The sequence below is a fragment of the Oncorhynchus gorbuscha genome, linkage group LG01 (genome assembly GCF_021184085.1).
Source record: "Oncorhynchus gorbuscha isolate QuinsamMale2020 ecotype Even-year linkage group LG01, OgorEven_v1.0, whole genome shotgun sequence".
NCBI lineage: Eukaryota > Metazoa > Chordata > Actinopteri > Salmoniformes > Salmonidae > Oncorhynchus > Oncorhynchus gorbuscha.
This window is the reverse complement of record NC_060173.1, coordinates 103,217,262-103,240,686: the sequence shown is the minus strand read 5'-3', so window position 1 is coordinate 103,240,686 and position 23,425 is coordinate 103,217,262. Positions and strand designations below refer to the sequence as shown.

Sequence of the window (23,425 nt, the reverse complement as noted above, 5' to 3'; positions counted from 1 at the left end):
GTATGCGACCAATCGTCTGATTGGCCCTCTCTGCTTGACCGTTAGACTGGGGATGAAACCCGGAAGAGAGACTGACGGACGCACCAATCAAACGACAGAACTCCCTCCAAAACTGTGACGTGAATTGCGGGCCTCTGTCTGAAACGGCGTCTAACGGGAGGCCATGAATTCTGAACACATTCTCGATGATGATTTGTGCCGTCTCCTTAGCGGAAGGAAGTTTAGCGAGGGGAATGAAATGTGCCGCCTTAGAGAACCTATCGACAACCGTAAGAATCACAGTCTTCCCCGCAGACAAAGGCAGACCGGTAATGAAGTCTAGGGCGATGTGAGACCATGGTCGAGAAGGAATGGGAGCGGTCTGAGACGACCGGCAGGAGGAGAGTTACCCGACTTAGTCTGCGCGCAGTCCGAACAAGCAGCCACGAAACGGCGCGTGTCACGCTCCTGAGTCGGCCACCAAAAGCGCTGGCGAATAGACGCAAGAGTGCCTCGAACACCGGGATGACCAGCTAACTTGGCAGAGTGAGCCCACTGAAGAACAGCCAGACGAGTGGAAACAGGAACGAAAAGGAGGTTACTAGGACAAGCGCGCGGCGACGCAGTGTGCGTGAGTGCTTGCTTAACCTGTCTTTCAATTCCCCAGACTGTCAACCCGACAACACGCCCATAAGGAAGAATCCCCTCGGGATCAGTAGAAGCCACAGAAGAACTAAACAGACGGGATAAGGCATCAGGCTTGGTGTTTTTGCTACCCGGACGGTAAGAAATCACAAACTCGAAACGAGCGAAAAACAACGCCCAACGAGCTTGACGGGCATTAAGTCGTTTGGCAGAACGGATGTACTCAAGGTTCTTATGGTCTGTCCAAACGACAAAAGGAACGGTCGCCCCCTCCAACCACTGTCACCATTCGCCTAGGGCTAAGCGGATGGCGAGCAGTTCACGGTTACCCACATCATAGTTGCGTTCAGATGGCGACAGGCGATGAGAAAAATAAGCGCAAGGATGAACCTTATCGTCAGACTGGAAGCGCTGGGATAGAATGGCTCCCACGCCTACCTCTGAAGCGTCAACCTCGACAATGAATTGTCTAGTGACGTCAGGAGTAACGAGGATAGGAGCGGACGTAAAACGTTCTTTTAGAAGATCAAAAGCTCCCTGGGCGGAACCAGACCACTTAAAACACGTCTTGACAGAAGTAAGAGCTGTGAGAGGGGCAGCAACTTGACCGAAATTACGAATGAAACGCCGATAGAAATTAGCGAAACCTAAAAAGCGCTGCAACTCGACACGTGACCTTGGAACGGGCCAATCACTGACAGCTTGGACCTTAGCGGAATCCATCTGAATGCCTTCAGCGGAAATAACGGAACCGAGAAAAGTAACGGAGGAGACATGAAAAGAGCACTTCTCAGCCTTCACGTAGAGACAATTCTCTAAAAGGCGCTGTAGAACACGTCGAACGTGCTGAACATGAATCTCGAGTGACGGTGAAAAAATCAGGATATCGTCAAGATAGACAAAAACAAAGATGTTCAGCATGTCTCTCAGAACATCATTAACTAATGCCTGAAAAACAGCTGGCGCATTGGCGAGACCAAACGGCAGAACCCGGTACTCAAAATGCCCTAACGGAGTGTTAAACGCCGTTTTCCACTCGTCCCCCTCTCTGATGCGCACGAGATGGTAAGCGTTACGAAGGTCCAACTTAGTAAAGCACCTGGCTCCCTGCAGAATCTCGAAGGCTGATGACATAAGGGGAAGCGGATAACGATTCTTAACCGTTATGTCATTCAGCCCTCGATAATCCACGCAGGGGCGCAGAGTACCGTCCTTTTTCTTAACAAAAAAGAACCCCGCCCCGGCCGGAGAGGAAGAAGGCACTATGGTACCGGCGTCAAGAGACACAGATAAATAATCCTCGAGAGCCTTACGTTCGGGAGCCGACAGAGAGTATAGTCTACCCCGAGGAGTGGTCCCCGGAAGGAGATCAATACTACAATCATACGACCGGTGAGGAGGAAGGGAGTTGGCTCGGGACCGACTGAAGACCGTGCGCAGATCATGATATTCCTCCGGCACTCCTGTCAAATCGCCAGGTTCCTCCTGAGAAGTGGGGACAGAAGAAATGGGAGGGATGGCAGACATTAAACACTTCACATGACAAGAAACGTTCCAGGATAGGATAGAATTACTAGACCAATTAATAGAAGGATTATGACATACTAGCCAGGGATGACCCAAAACAACAGGTGTAAAAGGTGAACGAAAAATCAAAAAAAGAAATAGTCTCACTGTGGTTACCAGATACTGTGAGAGTTAAAGGTAGTGTCTCAAATCTGATACTGGGAAGATGACTACCATCTAAGGCAAACATGGGCGTAGGCTTGTCTAACTGTCTGAAAGGAATGTCATGTTTCCGAGCCCATGCTTCGTCCATGAAACAACCCTCAGCCCCCGAGTCAATCAAGGCACTGCATGTAGCACCCGAACCGGTCCAGCGTAGATGGACCGACATAGTAGTACAGGATCTAGATGAAGAGACCTGAGTAGTAGCGCTCACCAGTAGCCCTCCGCTTACTGATGAGCTCTGGCCTTTACTGGACATGAATTGACAAAATGTCCATCAAATCCGCAATAGAGGCACAGGCGGTTGGTGATCCTCCGTTCCCTCTCCTTAGTCGAGATGCGAATACCTCCCAGCTGCATGGGCTCAGTCTCTGAGCCAGAAGAGGGAGATGGTTGCGATGCGGAGCAGGGAAACACCGTTGACGCGAGCTCTCTTCCACGAGCTTGGTGACGAAGATCTACCCGTCGTTCTATGCGGATGGCGAGAGCAATCAAAGAGTCCACACTGGAGGGAACCTCCCGAGAGAGAATCTCATCTTTGACCACTGCGTGGAGTCCCTCCAGAAAACGAGCGAGCAGCGCCGGCTCGTTCCAGTCACTAGAGGCAGCAAGAGTGCGAAACTCTATAGAGTAATCCGTTATGGATCGATCACCTTGGCATAGGGAAGCCAGGGCCCTAGAAGCCTCCCTACCAAAAACTGAACGGTCAAAAACCCGAATCATCTCCTCTTTAAAGTTCTGGTAATTGTTTGAACAATCAGCCCTTGCCTCCCAGATAGCTGTGCCCCACTCTCGAGCCCGGCCAGTAAGGAGTGAAATGACGTAAGCAACCCGAGCTCTCTCGCTAGAGTATGTGTTGGGTTGGAGAGAGAACACAATATCACACTGGGTGAGAAAGGAGCGGCACTCCGTGGGCTGCCCGGAGTAGCAAGGTGGGTTATTAACCCTAGGTTCCGGAGGCTCGGCAGGCCAGGAAGTAACAGGTGGCACGAGACGAAGACTCTGGAACTGTCCAGAGAGGTCGGAAACCTGAGCGGACAGGTTCTCCACGGCATGGCGAGCAGCAGACAATTCCTGCTCGTGTCTGCCGAGCATGGCTCCTTGGATCTCGACGGCAGTGTTACGAACGTCTGTAGTCGCTGGGTCCATTCTTTGGTCGGATCCTTCTGTCATGCAGGTGAATGAGGACCCAAAAGCGACTTGGCGAAAACAGAGTCTTTAATCCAGTAAAGTAATTCTACAAACATAAGACATAATTCCACTCGTAATGACGAGAACAGACTGGAGACTCGATCAAGAACTGCAGGTTGCCTCGGGAAGGCACTTGAACCTAGCAGACTCAGACACCTGCTCTCCACGCAGCATCTGAGGGAAACACGACACGACAGGGCGATACACAGACACAGCACGGTGAACAATAGACAAGGATCCGACAGGACAGGAACGGAAAACAAGGGAAGAAATAGGGACTCTAATCAGGGGAAAAGATAAGGAACAGGTGTGGGAAGACTAAATGATTGATTAGGGGAATAGGAACAGCTGGGAGCAGGAACGGAACGATAGAGAGAAGAGAGAGAGGAAGGGAGAGAGAAAAAGGGGAACGAACCTAAAAAGACCAGCAGGGGGAAAATGAACAGAGGGAAAAGCAAAATGACAAGACAATCTAAGACAAAACATGACACCATTGGGGTCGATGTCGATCAATGTAGCTATTGTCTCGCTGTAATGTACTGTTTGTATTGTTTTATGTTGATCTCTCTTCTCATTTGTCTTATTTAGTCATTATTAGTATTATTACAATTCTAATTGTATTTATTTGTCATGTTTATTTTCTAATGTGTTATTGTTTTAGTATTATTTTATTGTGGGGGGTGGGGAGGCTTGAAAGACCTTTTGTTGTAGTACTTACACATGCTGTATTGTATTGTTCTGTTGTTGAATAATTGAAAAATGAAATGAAAAAAGAAACAAAAAAAGAGGGAAAGAGAAGTGATCTCAATCCCACCAGTACCTCCAAGCCCTTTATCTAAGAGTTTCCTCTGAGGCCGAGTGTTACAGTAAACTGGCATGGGTTAGGAGAGCAGATGGTTCAGCTGGGATGCCCTGTGGTGGTGTTAGTACGTCAGGACGGCTCTCCTCTCATCTTTTCTCTGGTAAAGCGTCCTTCGCTCCCGCTCTCTCTCGCTGCGCTCGTCAAAAGCCGCCAAGTCAGCATTCTTTCCTAGCTGCCGCATTTTCATAGTCTTAAGAGCTTACATGGATGGCTGGCTTTCATTGCTGGCCTGGCCATCCGTTGGCCGCTGTGTGTGTGTGTGTGCGTGTGTGTGCGTGCGTGCAATTCCTCCACTGTTATTAATGAGCTCGGAGGTAAACTTGATTTGATTAAAGTGATTTAGCTGAAAGGGTGATTTAACCCAAGGGTATGCGTACATGCCCCGAGGGCCTGACATCTGGCTCACCCGTAACAGAGGGTAATTGTTGGACCTCAGATCTGCACCATGTTCTTACTATGCACGTCCTTATGTATTCTTCTTCTTCTCTCAGAAAGATATCTGCTTTGCTGTTAATTATTATGCACAACCGCCTGGCTTCTTAAGTGTGTGTTTAGACTCTGTCTGTCTATGTGTCTGGGTAAACAGAATGCAAACTAACTGTTTTTGGTGATGCAGCTACAAGTAATCAAACATGTTATGTTTGCCATGTCTTCACCCTCTCATTGACCACTCATTTTAAAGCTATGGCACAGCGTAAGGGTCTCCTTTTTCTGTCTGATGGAGGTCACCGCAACAACGTGGATCTCTTCCAAACATGGATCCCTTCCCCCCTCTCCCTATAGCTCTGTGTCAGGTCGTCTCTGATAGAGGCTGGTCAAATATGTCAGCTTAGGACAATGGCCTCCCTAGGTTCTAGAACACCTTCCTCACCAGGCTGTAGGACTTGCCTTAGGCTTGGCTGTGTGTTCTGTATGAACACAGCAGTGTTGCCTCAACCTCCTAGCTGAAACACCAGAGGCCCCATTCAAATGAACCAAGAGGCCAGTGCCAAGAAAACAATGCCCTTTCTTTCTCCCTGCTAGCTAAGGGGGCTGAAGGGAAGCTGTACAAGGAGTCAGTAGTGAGCAGACCTGAGGTCAAATATTTAAAATACTTTGAGCGTTTGCTTTGCTTTTTGGGAGTTTTCTATTAGTTATTTTTCAATAGGCAAGCTCAATCAAGTATTTCAAATGATTTCCTATACTATTGAACCCAGGTCTGCTAGAGAGCCGATTGAGAGTGGGTCGGTACGGGCTAATTGGAGGCAGTAAGGGTTGGTGAGTTGATTACAATAAGTGGTCAACACTTTCCCTCTATTCCTGTTCCTCTACATTCTTACAAAAGATGTGATATTTTCAAACACATCCGTGTGTCTAGTTAGAAACAACACATATTGTGTTACTTTTAAGACAATCACCATGTTGCCACATTTAACACATGATTTGTGTAGATTTTAAAAACAGTGATTGTTAAAAGTAACATGTCATTCCTAACTAGACACACGGATGTGTTAAAAAATGTTTTAGTCCACATATTGTGTTGTATTCCACTTAAAGCATCTTTAACATTCTGTAAATGACTGGGGAAGACGTGTAAAAAACAAAACCATTTATTACATGAATGTATTGCTCCATATACAAAATGTTATATAAAACAAGTTCTGTACATGCAAAATATCATTCTTGAAAGATTTCAAACATGTTAGTGCTAGGAAGAAACACAGTCCAGGGAAACCAACTCTGACAATTTTGTACCTGAGATCAGACTTTTGTTGGCTATGGTAATCATTTTTACCTTGTTAAAGGCAAAAATCTACCTCTAATATAGACAGTTAAACTGTTACAGCACTCCCAATCACAGGTAGCCAAAAATAACTACCTGAAAGCCACATCCCCACTAAGCCATGCCTCCAATATAATTTCCCAGTGTGCCTTGTCTTGTTGGGTGAATTGTAAAGTTACCAACCGTGACAGTGGGGTGCCAGGAAAACAATCTCTCCCTTAATGTGAGCAAGACAAAAGAGCGGATCAATGACTACAGGAAAAAGCGGGCTGAGCCCCCATTCACATTGACAGGCTGAGCCCCCATTCACATTGACGGGCTGAGCATGCCCCCATTCACATTGACGGGCTGAGCATGCCCCCATTCACATTGACGGGCTGAGCATGCCCCCATTCACATTGACGGGCGATTCAAGTTTCTTGGTGTAAACATCAGTAAGAAACAATCCTGATCCAAACACACTTAGACAGTTGTGAAGAGGGGCACGACAATCCCTATTCACCATCAGGAGACTGCAAAGAATTGGCATGGGTCTTCAGATCCTCAAAAAGTTATACTGCTGCACCATTGAGAGTTGATTGAATCTTGGTTGAAAGATTCCAGAATTTCTGCTTATTCCCTCCCATTTCCAAGAAGTTCCCAACTGGGATTTCTGGAAAAGTCACCAGAATTTGACATCCTACCTGCAAGTCACATTGTGCTGGCTTGCAAAGTGATGTGTAACTCCTATTGGAAACCCGCCAGTGCTCGGATATTTTTATTTATCTAGGCAAGTCAGTTAAGAACAGATTCTTATTTTCAATGATGGAATAGGTACAGTGGGTTAACTGCCTTGTTCAGGGACAGAATGACAGATTTTTACCTTGTCAGCTCGGGGATTCGATTTTGCAACCTTCCGGTTACTAGTCCCTAAACACTAGGCTACCGGCCACTCCAACAATTGTTATTTTTATTCACGCAACCTGCATTCAGAATGACTGCCAGGGTTTAGTATGTTGCATTACCACCCCCAACTGGACTATAATGAAAAATCCATTATACTTTGTGGGAAATATACTTGAAAACTTGACCTTGTTTCTTGTTTCATATTCCTCCTGTTGACTGGCTGAGGCTCACTCCAGGCTGTCAGTTGACACTTCACTTCACTTTTAATTGCAGGAATTGACTCCAAATGTGTTGAAACTTTTACACAAATAATGTTGTATCAAAACAGTGATTGTGTTTAAAGTAATGCAGCATGTGTCGGATCTAACCAGACACACAGATGTGTTAAAAAATTACATTATCATCTAAGAGTGTAAGGTCTTCTCTCTCTCTCACTCTCTATCTCTGTTTCTCTCTCTTCTCTCTCTCCTGCTCTCTGTCTCTCTATCTCTCTCTGTCTCTCACAGCTTAATTTCATCATTAATGGGTTTAGAATTAATTACCCCTCATTAAGCCCCTGTTTTACTGGGAGCTTACAATGTATTTAATCACTGTTTGGTTCCTGTGTGGTGTTCGGAGTGAGGGGGAGGGGTGTTGAGAGGGGGAAGGAATGAGGCAGGGGAGGTGAGGGGGGATAAACGGGCTGATTTGTTTACCTCTAGTCAGATGCTCTGTTAGAATCACAGGGATGCGAGCTGTGTGTCTGGAGGGAGTGTGAGTTTATTTGTACACAGTTTAATGACCAGCCATTGTGTGGTCTGGTCTGTTAGCAGTAGTCTTAGCTCTAGGGAGGCTCTCTGCTTGTGTTTACTGCTTTGACTGACTATCTCTCTCTTTTCTCTCTCTCTCTCTCTCTCTCTCTCTCTCTCTCTCTCTCTCAAATTTGATACACTGTAAAAGGGATACTGTGAAATTGACAGTAGCTTACAGGCAACTCGGTGGCTACAAACATGTTCTATTTCTTATTACAGTACACATTCTGTAATATAAATACAGTATCAAAGCAGGTTTTTATTTTTTATATTTTTTATTTCACCTTTATTTAACCAGGTAGGCTAGTTGAGAACAAGTTCTCATTTGCAACTGCGACCTGGCCAAGATAAAGCATAGCAGTGTGAACAGACAACACAGAGTTACACATGGAATAAACAATTAACAAGTCAATAACACAGTAGAAAAAAATGGGCAGCATGGTTATCTCGATACATCTTTAATAAAGATAATGACGAACAATACAAAAACAATAAACGTAACATGAAAATCCGAAACAGCCCAATCTGGTGCAGTGCAAACACAGAGACATGAACAATCACCCACGAAACACTCAAAGAATATGGCTGCCTAAATATGGTTCCCAATCAGAGACAACGATAAACACCTGTCTCTGATTGAGAACCACTCCAGGCAACCATAGACTTTTCTAGACAACTGTACTACACCACAATCCCATAACCTACAAAAAAAAACTAGACAAAACACAACACATAAATAACCCATGTCACACCCTGGCCTGACCAAAATAATAAAGAAAACACAAAATACTAAGACCAGGGCGTGACAACAGCAATTATTTGCCCTGTCCATAACAGTTTCCCACAAAATTTATGCTGCAGTAAAGAGTACTTTACTGTTGAAAATACCTAAATTACCATATCATTTACAGTTTTTCGATCACAGTATATGCTTGGTAAGAATGACATGGTCAATGTTGCCAAAGTGAAGTGATACACATAACAATTATAAAAATAACAGCAACAACAACAATGAGAATAGTAGCTATAATACTATAATAGTCCCTCTCTATGTGCCTCTCCCTCCCTCCCTGGTCCTGTCCCTCTCCCCTCCTCCTTTCTCCTACCCCCTGTAGGCTATGCCTGGAGGCACGGGACCCCTACTGTGGCTGGGACAGAAAACAGAGAAGCTGCACCACTCTAGAGGACAGCTCCAACATGAGCCAGTGGAGTCAGAACATCACTGTGTGTCCGGTAAGATCCAACAGGGGCACACAGTTTCCCTCTCCCACCTCTCCTCATTGCATCTGTTGTCACTGGTGCACAATCCCCCATAACCCCATGGGACTGCCTGCCACATGGCAACACGGGCTGGCCGACACCCTGGAATACCTCCTGTCTGTCTGGTCTCTCCTAGGGACTGGCCCTACAGTAGTCTGACACTTTAACAATTTTGTGCTATGTCAACTCTCCTCAGGGACCCTGGTCCTGGTGTGACATTGTTACAGTTTGTCCAGGCCGCTCTCGCAAAATAATTTTTGAGCCTCAAGGGTCTTGTCATGCAGTACCACATGATTAATGATGGCATCCTGTCCGTTCCAGTCCCTGACGCTCCAGTCTCTCTCTGCCATGTCTGACTTTTTAGCTGAGGAACCAGACCACCAATGGCGTCTTTGGACCCTGGACGACGTGGCAACCATGCAGCAATGACGATGGCGACGGCACCAGCTCCTGTCTGTGTCGCTCCAGGGCGTGTGACAATCCCTCTGCTCGTTGTGGTGGGAGGAACTGTGAGGGGTCCACCATCGAAGTCTCCAATTGCTCCAGGTATGTAGAACCACCAACCAACCACACCAATCTTACTCACTGTGTGTCCCAAAAGGCACCCAAATCCCTATATAGTGCACTTCTTAGTCTCTCTGTGCATACTAGCATACTACATAGTATGAAGCAATGTATAGGGCATGCATTCTAAGCAGTATGCTTATAATGCTAGTGTGGATATTGGACATCTGCTCTGGTCAAAAGCAGTGCACTATGGAGAATAGGGTCCCATTTCAGATGCATCCTCAGAAATGCAGCATTGTACTCAGGCTGTGACAGAATTAGCATTCTGGCAGGATAAGAGGTATGTCTGCAAAACAGGGTTTTGATTAAATAATGTAGGTGACATCCAAGTTTCCCTTCAGAGGTCTTGTACCGTCTGTGTCTAAGGAAATTGGTCAATCACCATTACTGTGAGAGAACAGCTCTCAGATACAAAGTGCCAGCTCCTTCATGTGCAGGTAGCTGTGTGTGTGTGTGTGTGTGTGTGTGTGTGTGTGTGTGTGTGTGTGTGTGTGTGTGTGTGTGTGTGTGTGTGTGTGTGTGTGTGTGTGTGTGTGTGTGTGTGTGTGTGTGTGTGTGTGTGTGTGTGTGTGTGTGTGTGTGTGTGTGTGTGTGTGTGTGTGTGTGTGTGTGTGTGTGTGTGTGTGTGTGTGTAACCATTACAAAGTGGCGGAGCTCCTTTCATAGGTATGCCAGATTAAACCCAGGGTGGGGAAATTGAATTGTGTTTAGCCAGAAGTCGCATGCAGACACCAGATAGGTGCAGTGAAACATGTTGTTTTACAGGGTCAGCTATAGTGGTGTGGCACTCCTGGAGCAAAGGAATGTATTTCTGCTGTATTTCTTAGCTCCTGAGCAAGTGGTTCTCTTTCCTCTCATAATAAGAAATGATGGCCATGATCAGAAGTATGTTGATTGCTTGAAGGAAGCTGAAATGGTGTATTGGCATGTTTGTGATTCTTTAAACCTTCTTTAATAACATCACATTTCTGTTGCTACAGAAATGGAGGATGGACACCATGGTCGTCATGGGGACAGTGCAGCACCACCTGTGGAACAGGGTTTGAGATGCGCCAGCGCTCCTGCAACAACCCTCGCCCCGACATGGGGGACGTGTGTGTGTGGGCCCGGTCAGGGACGAGAGGTGAGAGGAGATGGAAGGCCTATTTGGGTCTATTTGAGAGAGAGCAATGTGAAGAAAATTTGATTTTGTCATACTTTTATCAAATGTAATTTCTTTGGCAAATAATTCAACAGTGTTTGTTTGACTCAAAAGAGCAACATTTATGGTTGGCATTTATGAAGGAATGACCTTTATGATTCATTTATGAGACATGATGTGCACTTTTCAGTAACAGTATCTGTCCTCAGTATCTTTTGGGGGATGACAGTCTTCGGTAAATGTCAGCCCTCTTACACACGCCAGTGCCTCTCATGTGAGGCAGAATACAAATTTCAATTTCTCACAAAATGGACAATAAAGTTTCTCTCCTCTCCACTTCTTCTAGGTTCTGTAACGAGGGTGTGTCGTGTCCCCAGCCTATCTTCTGGTCCCTATGGGGTGCCTGGGCTAAGTGCAGTGCAGAGTGTGGAGGAGGGGTCCACTCCAGGGTCAGAAGCTGTGAGAACGGGAACAGCTGCCCAGGCTGCGCATTGGTATGAGACACACACACTTGCACAGACACACAGGCATCAACAAATCCATGCCATACTTACCTTCCCTTTCATACAAGACTCCTTTCTCTCCGTGGGATGTGTGAAGTTACGGTTCAGCTCAGTCTTGACTGGTTTCAGATGACTGAAATTCAGTTTGAGCTGAAATGCTTTCCCTCCTCTCAGTCAAGTTGGGCTTCCCACTGTGGACTCTAAAACATGCTCTAAACTGAGGATTTAGTTACTTTCATTATGAGTCCAATTAAAGTGTTGTGAAGCAGCCAAACAACTCTCAGTATAAAATGGAGAAGAAAAAAGATTTTAAAATAATTACCTCTCTTTCTGTCATGTTTGTCATTTATTATCATGTCTTGTCCCTGTGCTCCCCATTCTATTCGTTTCCCTCTGCTGGTCTTATTTGGTTCTTTCCCTCCTTCTATCCCTCTCTCTCCCCCTCCCTCTCTCACTCTCTCGCTCTCTCTTCTCTCTATCGTTCCGTTCCTGCTCCCAGCTGTTCCTATCCCCCTAATCATCATTTAGTCTTCCCACACCTGTTCCCGATCCTTTCCCCTGATTAGAGTCCCTATTTATTCCTTTGTGTTCCGTTCCTGTCCCGTCGGTTCCTTGTTTAGTATTCACCATGCTGTGATTGCGTTTCGCCCTGTCCTGTCGTGTTTTTGCTGTGATTGTGTATCGCCCTGTCCTGTCGTGTTTTTTGCCTTCATCAGATGCTGCGTGTGAGCAGGTGTCTCTGTCAACTACGGCCTGCGCCTACCCGAAGCGACCTGCAGTCTGTGGCCGCTTCTCCAGTTATTCCCCTCTACAGACTAGAGGATTTCTGTTATTCCCTGTTTGGACTTAAATAAACTCTGTTTCTGTTAAGTCGCTTTTGGGTCCTCTATCACCTGCATGACAGAAGGAACCGACCAAGGAATGGACCCAGCGACTTCAGACGCTCGTTACACTGCCGTCAAGATCCAAGGAGCCATGCTCGGCAGACACGAGCAGGAATTGTCTGCTGCTCGCCATGCCGTGGAGAACCTGGCCGCTCAGGTTTCCGACCTCTCTGGACAGTTCCAGAGTCTACGTCTCGTGCCACCTGTTACTTCCTGGCCTGCCGAGCCTCCAGAACCTAGGGTTAATAACCCACCTTGCTACTCCGGGCAGCCCACTGAATGCCGCTCCTTTCTCACGCAGTGTGAGATTGTGTTCTCTCTCCAACCCAACACATACTCTAGAGAGAGAGCTCGGGTTGCTTACGTCATTTCACTCCTTACTGGCCGGGCTCGAGAATGGGGCACAGCTATCTGGGAGGCAAGGGCTGATTGCTCTAACAAGTTCCAGAACTTTAAAGAGGAGATGATTCGGGTTTTTGACCGTTCAGTTTTTGGTAGGGAGGCTTCTAGGGCCCTGGCTTCCTTATGCCAAGGTGAACGGTCCATAACGGATTATTCTATTGAGTTTCGCACTCTTGCTGCCTCTAGTGAGTGGAACGAGCCGGCGCTGCTCGCTCGTTTTCTGGAGGGACTCCACGCAGTGGTTAAGGATGAGATTCTCTCCCGGGAGGTTCCTTCAGATGTGGACTCTTTGATTGCTCTCGCCATCCGCATAGAACGACGGGTAGATCTTCGTCACCGGGCTCGTGGAAGAGAGCTCGCATCAACGGTGTTTCCCTGCTCCGCATCGCAACCATCTCCCTCCTCTGGCTTTGAGACTGAGCCCATGCAGCTGGGAGGGATTCGCATCTCGACTAAGGAGAGGGAACGGAGGATCACCAACCGCCTGTGCCTCTATTGCGGAGTTGCTGGACATTTTGTTAATTCATGTCCAGTAAGAGGCCAGAGCCCATCAGTAAGCGGAGGGCTACTGGTGAGCGCTACTACTCAGGTCTCTTCATCTAGATCTTGTACTACTATGTCGGTCCATCTACGCTGGACCGGTTCGGGTGCTACATGCAGTGCCTTGATTGACTCTGGGGCTGAGGGTTGTTTCATGGACGAAGCATGGGTTCGGAAACATAACATTCCTTTCAGACCGTTAGACAAGCCTACGCCCATGTTTGCCTTAGATGGTAGTCATCTTCCCAGTATCAAATTTGAGACACTACCTTTAACTCTCACAGTATCTGGTAACCACAGTGAGACTATTTCTTTTTTGATTTTCCGTTCACCGTTTACACCTGTTGTTTTGGGTCATCCCTGGCTAGTATGTCATAATCCTTCTATTAATTGGTCTAGTAATTCTATCCTATCCTGGAACGTTTCTTGTCATGTGAAGTGTTTAATGTCTGCCATCCCTCCCGTTTCTTCTGTCCCTACTTCTCAGGAGGAACCTGGCGATTTGACAGGAGTGCCGGAGGAATATCATGATCTGCGCACGGTCTTCAGTCGGTCCCGAGCCAACTCCCTTCCTCCTCACCGGTCGTATGATTGTAGTATTGATCTCCTTCCGGGGACCACTCCTCCTCGAGGTAGACTATACTCTCTGTCGGCTCCCGAACGTAAGGCTCTCGAGGATTATTTGTCTGTGTCTCTTGACGCCGGTACCATAGTGCCTTCTTCCTCTCCGGCCGGGCGGGGTTCTTTTTTGTTAAGAAGAAGGACGGTACTCTGCGCCCCTGCGTGGATTATCGAGGGCTGAATGACATAACGGTTAAGAATCGTTATCCGCTTCCCTTATGTCATCAGCCTTCGAGATTCTGCAGGGAGCCAGGTGCTTTACTAAGTTGGACCTTCGTAACGCTTACCATCTCGTGCGCATCAGAGAGGGGGACGAGTGGAAAACGGCGTTAACACTCCGTTAGGGCATTTTGAGTACCGGGTTCTGCCGTTCGGTCTCGCCAATGCGCCAGCTGTTTTTCAGGCATTAGTTAATGATGTTCTGAGAGACATGCTGAACATCTTTGTTTTTGTCTATCTTGACGATATCCTGATTTTTCTCCGTCACTCGAGATTCATGTTCAGCACGTTCGACGTGTTCTACAGCGCCTTTTAGAGAATTGTCTCTACGTAAAGGCTGAGAAGTGCTCTTTCATGTCTCCTCCGTTACTTTTCTCGGTTCCGTTATTTCCGCTGAAGGCATTCAGATGGATTCCGCTAAGGTCCAAGCTGTCAGTGATTGGCCCGTTCCAAGGTCACGTGTCGAGTTGCAGCGCTTTTTAGGTTTCGCTAATTTCTATCGGCGTTTCATTCGTAATTTCGGTCAAGTTGCTGCCCCTCTCACAGCTCTTACTTCTGTCAAGACGTGTTTTAAGTGGTCCGGTTCCGCCCAGGGAGCTTTTGATCTTCTAAAAGAACGTTTACGTCCGCTCCTATCCTCGTTACTCCTGACGTCACTAGACAATTCATTGTCGAGGTTGACGCTTCAGAGGTAGGCGTGGGAGCCATTCTATCCCAGCGCTTCCAGTCTGACGATAAGGTTCATCCTTGCGCTTATTTTCTCATCGCCTGTCGCCATCTGAGCGCAACTATGATGTGGGTAACCGTGAACTGCTCGCCATCCGCTTAGCCCTAGGCGAATGGCGACAGTGGTTGGAGGGGGCGACCGTTCCTTTTGTCGTTTGGACAGACCATAAGAACCTTGAGTACATCCGTTCTGCCAAACGACTTAATGCCCGTCAAGCTCGTTGGGCGTTGTTTTCGCTCGTTTCGAGTTTGTGATTTCTTACCGTCCGGGTAGCAAGAACACCAAGCCTGATGCCTTATCCCGTCTGTTTAGTTCTTCTGTGGCTTCTACTGATCCCGAGGGGATTCTTCCTTATGGGCGTGTTGTCGGGTTAACAGTCTGGGGAATTGAAAGACAGGTTAAGCAAGCACTCACGCTCACTGCGTCGCCGCGCGCTTGTCCTAGTAACCTCCTTTTTTCGTTCCTGTTTCCACTCGTCTGGCTGTTCTTCAGTGGGCTCACTCTGCCAAGTTAGCTGGTCATCCCGGTGTTCGAGGCACTCTTGCGTCTATTCGCCAGCGCTTTTGGTGGCCGACTCAGGAGCGTGACACGCGCCGTTTCGTGGCTGCTTGTTCGGACTGCGCGCAGACTAAGTCGGGTAACTCTCCTCCTGCCGGTCGTCTCAGACCGCTCCCCATTCCTTCTCGACCATGGTCTCACATCGCCTTAGACTTCATTACCGGTCTGCCTTTGTCTGCGGGGAAGACTGTGAGAGCCGCCAATAAACGCAGGATTAAGAGTCCAAGGTATTGTTGCGGCCAGAGAGTGTGGCTTTCCACTCGCAACCTTCCTCTTACGACAGCTTCTCGTAAGTTGACTCCGCGGTTCATTGGTCCGTTCCGTGTCTCCCAGGTCGTCAATCCTGTCGCTGTGCGACTGCTTCTTCCGCGACATCTTCGTCGCGTCCATCCTGTCTTCCATGTCTCCTGTGTTAAGCCCTTTCTTCGCACCCCGTTCGTCTTCCCTCCCCCCTCCCGTCCTTGTCGAGAGCGCACCTATTTACAAGGTACATAAGATCATGGACATGCGTTCTCGGGGACGGGGTCTCCAATACTTAGTGGATTGGGAGGGTTACGGTCCTGAGGAGAGGAGTTGGGTTCCGTCTCGGGACGTGCTGGACCGTTCACTCATCGATGATTTCCTCCGTTGCCGCCAGGATTCCTCCTCGAGTGCGCCAGGAGGCGCTCGGTGAGTGGGGGGTACTGTCATGTTTGTCATTTATTATCATGTCTTGTTCCTGTGCTCCCCATTCTATTCGTTTCCCTCTGCTGGTCTTATTTGGTTCTTTCCCTCCTTCTATCCCTCTCTCCCCCTCCCTCTCTCACTCTCTCGCTCTCTCTTCTCTCTATCGTTCCGTTCCTGCTCCCAGCTGTTCCTATCCCCCTAATCATCATTTAGTCTTCCCACACCTGTTCCCGATCCTTTCCCTGATTAGAGTCCCTATTTATTCCTTTGTGTTCCGTTCCTGTCCCGTCGGTTCCTTGTTTAGTATTCACCATGCTGTGATTGCGTTTCGCCCTGTCCTGTCGTGTTTTTGCTGTGATTGTGTATCGCCCTGTCCTGTCGTGTTTTTTGCCTTCATCAGATGCTGCGTGTGAGCAGGTGTCTCTGTCAACTACGGCCTGCGCCTACCCGAAGCGACCTGCAGTCTGTGGCCGCTTCTCCAGTTATTCCCCTCTACAGACTAGAGGATTTCTGTTATTCCCTGTTTGGACTTAAATAAACTCTGTTTCTGTTAAGTCGCTTTTGGGTCCTCTATCACCTGCATGACACTTTCTCTGTCTCTCCCTCTCCCTTGCCCCCGCCTCCTCTACCTCTCCCCCTTTCCAGGAATACAAGGCGTGTAACCTTGAGGCGTGTCCAGAGGTGAAGAGGAACACCCCTTGGACCCCGTGGATGCCTGTCAACGTGACGCTGGGCGGAGCACGCCAAGAGCAGAGGATGCGCTACATGTGCCGTGCCCAGCTGGCAGACCCTCACGAGCTGCAGATTGGACGACGCAAAGTAGAGACCCGCTTCTGCCCCAACGACGGCATGGCCACCTGCGAGACTGACAGTGAGTGCTTGTCAATCGTAGCGGCTTTGGGTGTTGCTAGCTAACTGATTTGTGTGGCTTTACACCAAGTGAAGCATGGATGAAAAGGATGCACCTGTCCAACACCAATCATTATTCTCTGGCTATTCTCTAAGCATTGTGGGGGTAAAACTGCCCTGACACAGTCACCACACTGTATCTCTCCCTGGGTGAACAGATTGATCACTAGAAATATATGGCGATTTCAGATGTTTGAAAAGGTCTCGAGAACATCAATATATGCCTTAGACCAATGCACTACGGCAATTCACAATTCTCTAGCAAGCCGTGAGAAGGTAATAGTGAAGGTAATAATGAGAATAAGAATAATACTGATGATACTTGAAGGTAATAGTGCGTCATTTTGTTTGGTTTTAAGCCTTCCCCAAACCTTAGCCCTAAACTTAACCACACAGACTTAATGCCAGCTCAAAGACAGAACTACATGCATTTTTTTAAAGGCACATATCAATGCATACTGATATCAAAAACTGGCTAGGTCAAATAGGGGAGAGGCGTTGTACCGTGAGGTGTAGTTTTATCTGTTTTTTTTAAACCTAGTTTGTTGTTTATTTGAGCAAAATGAGATGGAAGGATGTTCCATGCAATAAGGGCTCTATATAATACTGTACGCTTTCTTGAATTTGTTCTGGATTTGGGGACTGTGAAAAGACCCCTGGTGGCATGTCTGGTGGGATAAGTGTGTGTGTCAGAGCTGTGTGGAAGGTGACTGCAAACAATTTGGGATTATAAACACAATGTTTCTTCTAAAAAGAAGTGATGCAGTCAGTCTATCCTCAACTCTTAGCCAAGAGAGACTGCCATGCATAGTATTTATATCACCCTTCTGATTACAATGAAGAGCAAGACTTGCCACTCTGTTCTAGACTAGCTGCAGCTTAACTAGGTCTTTCCTTGCAGCACTGGACCACACGACTGGACAAGAATCAAGATAAAACAAAACTAGAGCCTGCAGGACTTGCTTTTTGGAGTGTGGTGTCAAAGAAACAGAGCATCTCTTTATTTCGGCTAGACCTCTAACCATCTTGAAAACCATTGAATCTATATGTTTTGACCATGACAGTTTACAATCTAAGGTAATGCCAAGTAGTGTGTGTGTGTGTGTGTGTGTGTGTGTGTGTGTGTGTGTGTGTGTGTGTGTGTGTGTGTGTGTGTGTGTGTGTGTGTGTGTGTGTGTGTGTGTGTGTGTGTGTGTGTGTGTGTGTGTGTGTGTGTGTGTGTGTGTGTGTGTGTGTGTGTGCTGCGGGGTTGAGGCTACGAACTCATAGGCTCTCATCCCTTCCAGGCTTCTGGGAGGGAGGGTGGACAATGAGCCTGTCATAGCGGATGTAAGCAATGTCCCCACGCTCTCTGGCACCTTTCGTGGCTGGGATCAGTTCTTTCCTCTTCTGGCACACAGCTTCAGGATAGTTCTTGTTGAGGAAGATATACATTCCCCTCATGTTCTTGGCTCTTTTCAGAACAGCTACCTTGTCCTAGAACCTCAGGATCTTGACCACTATTGGCCTGGCTCTATCACCTGGGCTGGTGGTGGGTTTTCCAGTCCTGTGGGCGCGCTCCACCTCAATCTTCCTGTGGTCCATCTTCAATTTCTCAGAGATCATTTCCCTCACTCTGTCCTCAGGGGACGGCAGGGTAGCCTAGTGGTAAGAGTGTTGGACTAGTAACCGGAAGGTTGCAAGTTCAAATTCATGAGCTGACAAGGTACAAATCTGTCGTTCTGCCACTGAACAGGCAGTTAACCCACTGTTCCTAGGCTGTCATTGAAAATAAGAATTTTTTCTTAACTGACTTGCCTAGTTAAGTAAAGGTAAAAAATATTTTTAAAAAGGTCTCATGTGGAGATTCTGCAATTCTGTCCACAACTATGTTGTTCTGCCTTGATTGTCCCTCAAAACTGATTTATCTGTCATTGTTATCATGGATTCACACACAGAACTGACGTCCTCTCTCAATGACTTACAGATTGCTGTCGTCTTGCTGTTCTCCTGTTTTAACTCATGGAGCTGACCCTGGGAGAACTGCAAACTGTTCTGCAGGTCCTGTACCTTTCTGGTCAGGTCATCCATTCTTTTATTAGTAGAATTCACAAGTATTTGGACAAAACATTTGAAGCTATTTTCTTGTGGCTGTAACAACTGCTTTTAGGTCTCTTTTTGTTAGTTTAAAAAATCCTTCACGTGTGATGGAGAGACACCACTGTCCTCAATGGTACTCCCGCCGGCTTTGGTCTTTGTCATGGTAGCAACGTAGGTTACGCTGTTACTCCTCACAGTTCCAGACAGGGCAGGTCACAGGGAAGATTGAAAACAACAAACAGCAGGGATCTAGACAGCCACAAACCCTTGAACGGTCCTAGTCACAATGGCTAACCACGTTGCGGGCTGCGTTCAAGAAAACCTCACTAGCTTGATAATCAGCTAGCTAGCAGCTAGGCTAGCTGCAATGCCAAATAGCTCCACAGACCAGTCCTTGGTCGGCAGGATCACTGGAAAGAGACCAGCAGTCCCAGCAACTGACGCCAACTGCTTCTTAGTCCAAACTAAGAAGCTAGGTAGCTACCAATAACTTTCCAATACACTTATAAACAACAAACTTTCCAAACAAACAAAACCTAGCTCTTCCTCGTTCCACATTCAACAGGAGGTGATGTGTATTGGGGAACAGGAGAAGAGGGGGACAAGAGAATAGGGGGACAAGAGGCCAGGAGGACCATAGGACAGGAGGACAGGGGGTCAGAAGGACAGCAGCAGGACAGCAATTGGTCCCCTGGCCTGGTCTCAGTAATCTGTCCACTGTATGTGTGAGCTATTCCATAGACATATTATAACATACACTGCTACCGTAGTACTCTATGACCAGTGTAATGTAGAAGTAGATGTGATCAAGTCTATTGAGTAGACCAGTAACCTGTGTATTAACCCTTTCCTATAGCTCTGGTGGAGGACCTCCTGAGAACCCCTGTGGTACGAGTGGCGGGCTCCGGCTGGTCGTCATGGGAGACGTGGTCCGCCTGCTCCCAGGACTGTGCCAAAGGGTACCGTACCCGCAAGCGCACCTGTGCCACGCCAGAGGGCAAGGTTGCCCCCCCAGCCTGCAGGGGTTCGCCCGTAGAGTACCAAGACTGCAACTCTCAGGCCTGCCCAGGTAAAGGGGAAAGGACACAAGCACACATCCACAAACACACTGTTATGCACTGTTGCCTATTGGGACAGTCTTCAGTCTGGCAGGTACAGTGGGGCAAAAAAGTATTTAGTCAGCCACCAATTGTGCAAGTTCTCCCACTAAAAAAGATGAGAGAGGCCTGTAATTTTCATCATGGGTACACTTCAACTATGACAGACAAAATTAGAAAAAAAATCCAGAAAATCACATTGTAGGATTTTTATTGAATTTATTTGCAAATTATGGTGGGAAATAAGTATTTGGTCACCTACAAACAAGCAAGATTTCTGGCTCTCACAGACCTGTAACTTCTTCTTTGAGAGGCTCCTCTGTCCTCCACTCGTTACCTCTATGATGAAAATTACAGGCCTCTCTCATTTTTTTAAGTGGGAGAAATTGCAGAATTGGTGGCTGACTAAATACTTTTTTGCCCCACTGTATACATGCATGCACACATACACGCATGCACACACTGCTCCCATAACTACAAAATATTATCTACAGTTGTGGTTGGCATAATACACAATTTAACACACAGCACCAGGGGAGAGACATGTATGCTAATGCTAATGCCAGTCCTCTAAAGTAATGCTGAGGGAATCATTAATTAGCTAATGGCTAGCATGGCAGCGGAGCAGAACCCTGCTAAGACGAGTCCTTGGTTTCAGTAGCTGAGTCAGTTCCGTGTTTGAACTAAAGCACCTCATCATAATGTTGTTATGGTCTAATGGTCTAATGTTGTTATGGTCTAATGTTGTTATGGTCTAATGGTCTAATGTTGTTATGGTCTAATGGTCTAATGTTGTTATGGTCTAATGGTCTAATGTTGTTATGGTCTAATGGTCTAATGTTGTTATGGTCTAATGTTGTTATGATCTAATGTTGTTATGGTCTAATGTTGTTATGGTCTAATGTTGTTATGGTCTAATGGTCTAATATTGTTATGGTCTAATGTTGTTATGGTCTAATGTTGTTATGGTCTAATGGTCTAATGTTGTTATGGTCTAATGGTCTAATGTTGTTATGGTCTAATGGTCTAATGTTGTTATGGTCTAATGGTCTAATGTTGTTATGGTCTAATGGTCTAATGTTGTTATGGTCTAATGTTGTTATGGTCTAATGTTGTTATGGTCTAATGTTGTTATGGTCTAATGTTGTTATGGTCTAATGTTGTTATGGTCTAATGTTGTTATGATCTAATGTTGTTATGATCTAATGGTCTAATGGTCTAATGTTGTTATGGTCTAATGTTGTTATGGTCTAATGGTCTAATGTTGTTATGGTCTAATGGTGTTATGGTCTAATGGTCTAATGTTGTTATGGTCTAATGTTGTTATGGTCTAATGTTGTTATGGTCTAATGTTGTTATGATCTAATGTTGTTATGATCTAATGTTGTTATGATCTAATGGTCTAATGGTCTAATGTTGTTATGGTCTAATGTTGTTATGGTCTAATGGTCTAATGTTGTTATGGTCTAATGGTGTTATGGTCTAATGGTCTAATGTTGTTATGGTCTAATGTTGTTATGGTCTAATGTTGTTATGGTCTAATGTTGTTATGGTCTAATGTTGTTATGGTCTAATGTTGTTATGATCTAATGTTGTTATGGTCTAATGGTCTAATGTTCTAATGGTCTAATGTTCTAATGGTCTAATGTTGTTATGGTCTAATGGTCTAATGTTGTTATGTTCTAATGTTGTTATGTTCTAATGTTGTTATGGTCTAATGGTCTAATGTTGTTATGGTCTAATGGTCTAATGTTGTTATGATCTAATGGTCTAATGTTGTTATGGTCTAATGGTCTAATGTTGTTATGGTCTAATGGTCTAATGTTGTTATGGTCTAATGGTCTAATGTTGTTATGGTCTAATGGTCTAATGTTGTTATGGTCTAATGGTCTAATGTTGTTATGGTCTAATGTTGTTATGATCTAATGGTCTAATGTTGTTATGGTCTAATGTTGTTATGGTCTAATGTTGTTATGGTCTAATGTTATGTTCTAATGTTGTTATGATCTAATGTTGTTATGGTCTAATGGTCTAATGTTGTTATGGTCTAATGGTCTAATGTTGTTATGGTCTAATGTTGTTATGGTCTAATGGTCTAATGTTGTTATGTTCTAATGTTGTTATGGTCTAATGGTCTAATGTTGTTATGGTCTAATGTTGTTATGATCTAATGGTCTAATGGTCTAATGTTGTTATGGTCTAATGTTGTTATGGTCTAATGTTGTTATGGTCTAATGTTGTTATGTTCTAATGTTGTTATGGTCTAATGGTCTAATGTTGTTATGATCTAATGGTCTAATGTTGTTATGGTCTAATGGTCTAATGTTGTTATGGTCTAATGGTCTAATGTTGTTATGGTCTAATGGTCTAATGTTGTTATGGTCTAATGGTCTAATGTTGTTATGGTCTAATGTTGTTATGATCTAATGGTCTAATGTTGTTATGGTCTAATGGTCTAATGTTGTTATGGTCTAATGGTCTAATGGTGTTATGGTCTAATGTTGTTATGGTCTAATGTTGTTATGGTCTAATGTTGTTATGATCTAATGTTGTTATGGTCTAATGGTCTAATGTTGTTATGATCTAATGTTGTTATGGTCTAATGTTGTTATGGTCTAATGGTCTAATGTTGTTATGGTCTAATGTTGTTATGGTCTAATGTTGTTATGGTCTAATGGTCTAATGCTGTTATGATCTAATGGTCTAATGTTGTTATGATCTAATGTTGTTATGATCTAATTGTCTAATGTTGTTATGGTCTAATGGTCTAATGTTGTTATGGTCTAATGTTGTTATGATCTAATGGTCTAATGTTGTTATGGTCTAATGTTGTTATGGTCTAATGTTGTTATGGTCTAATGTTGTTATGGTCTAATGTTGTTATGGTCTAATGTTGTTATGGTCTAATGTTGTTATGATCTAATGTTGTTATGGTCTAATGGTCTAATGTTGTTATGATCTAATGTTGTTATGGTCTAATGTTGTTATGGTCTAATGGTCTAATGTTGTTATGGTCTAATGTTGTTATGGTCTAATGTTGTTATGGTCTAATGGTCTAATGTTGTTATGGTCTAATGTTGTTATGGTCTAATGCTGTTATGATCTAATGGTCTAATGCTGTTATGATCTAATGTTGTTACGATCTAATGTTGTTATGATCTAATTGTCTAATGTTGTTATGGTCTAATGGTCTAATGTTGTTATGGTCTAATGTTGTTATGATCTAATGGTCTAATGTTGTTATGATCTAATGTTGTTATGATCTAATGGTCTAATGCTGTTATGGTCTAATGGTCTAATGTTGTTATGGTCTAATGTTGTTATGGTCTAATGGTCTAATGTTGTTATCGTAGAATGTATGCACACATGACTGTAAGTCGCTTTGGATAAAAGCATCTGCTAAATGGCA

At 45.4% G+C, this 23,425-nt stretch overlaps 1 protein-coding gene across 1 annotated transcript in view; it reads left to right on the top strand.

Moving 5' to 3' along the window:
- LOC124047850 (semaphorin-5B-like) overlaps positions 1–23,425 on the top strand; it is a 323,136-nt gene that overhangs the window by 279,678 nt on the left and 20,033 nt on the right. The window contains 7 exon segments of the mRNA XM_046368176.1: positions 8,959–9,076; positions 9,468–9,649; positions 10,651–10,742; positions 10,745–10,793; positions 11,158–11,305; positions 16,577–16,802; positions 19,776–19,988. Coding sequence (XP_046224132.1) covers positions 8,959–9,076; positions 9,468–9,649; positions 10,651–10,742; positions 10,745–10,793; positions 11,158–11,305; positions 16,577–16,802; positions 19,776–19,988 — 1,028 coding nt within the window.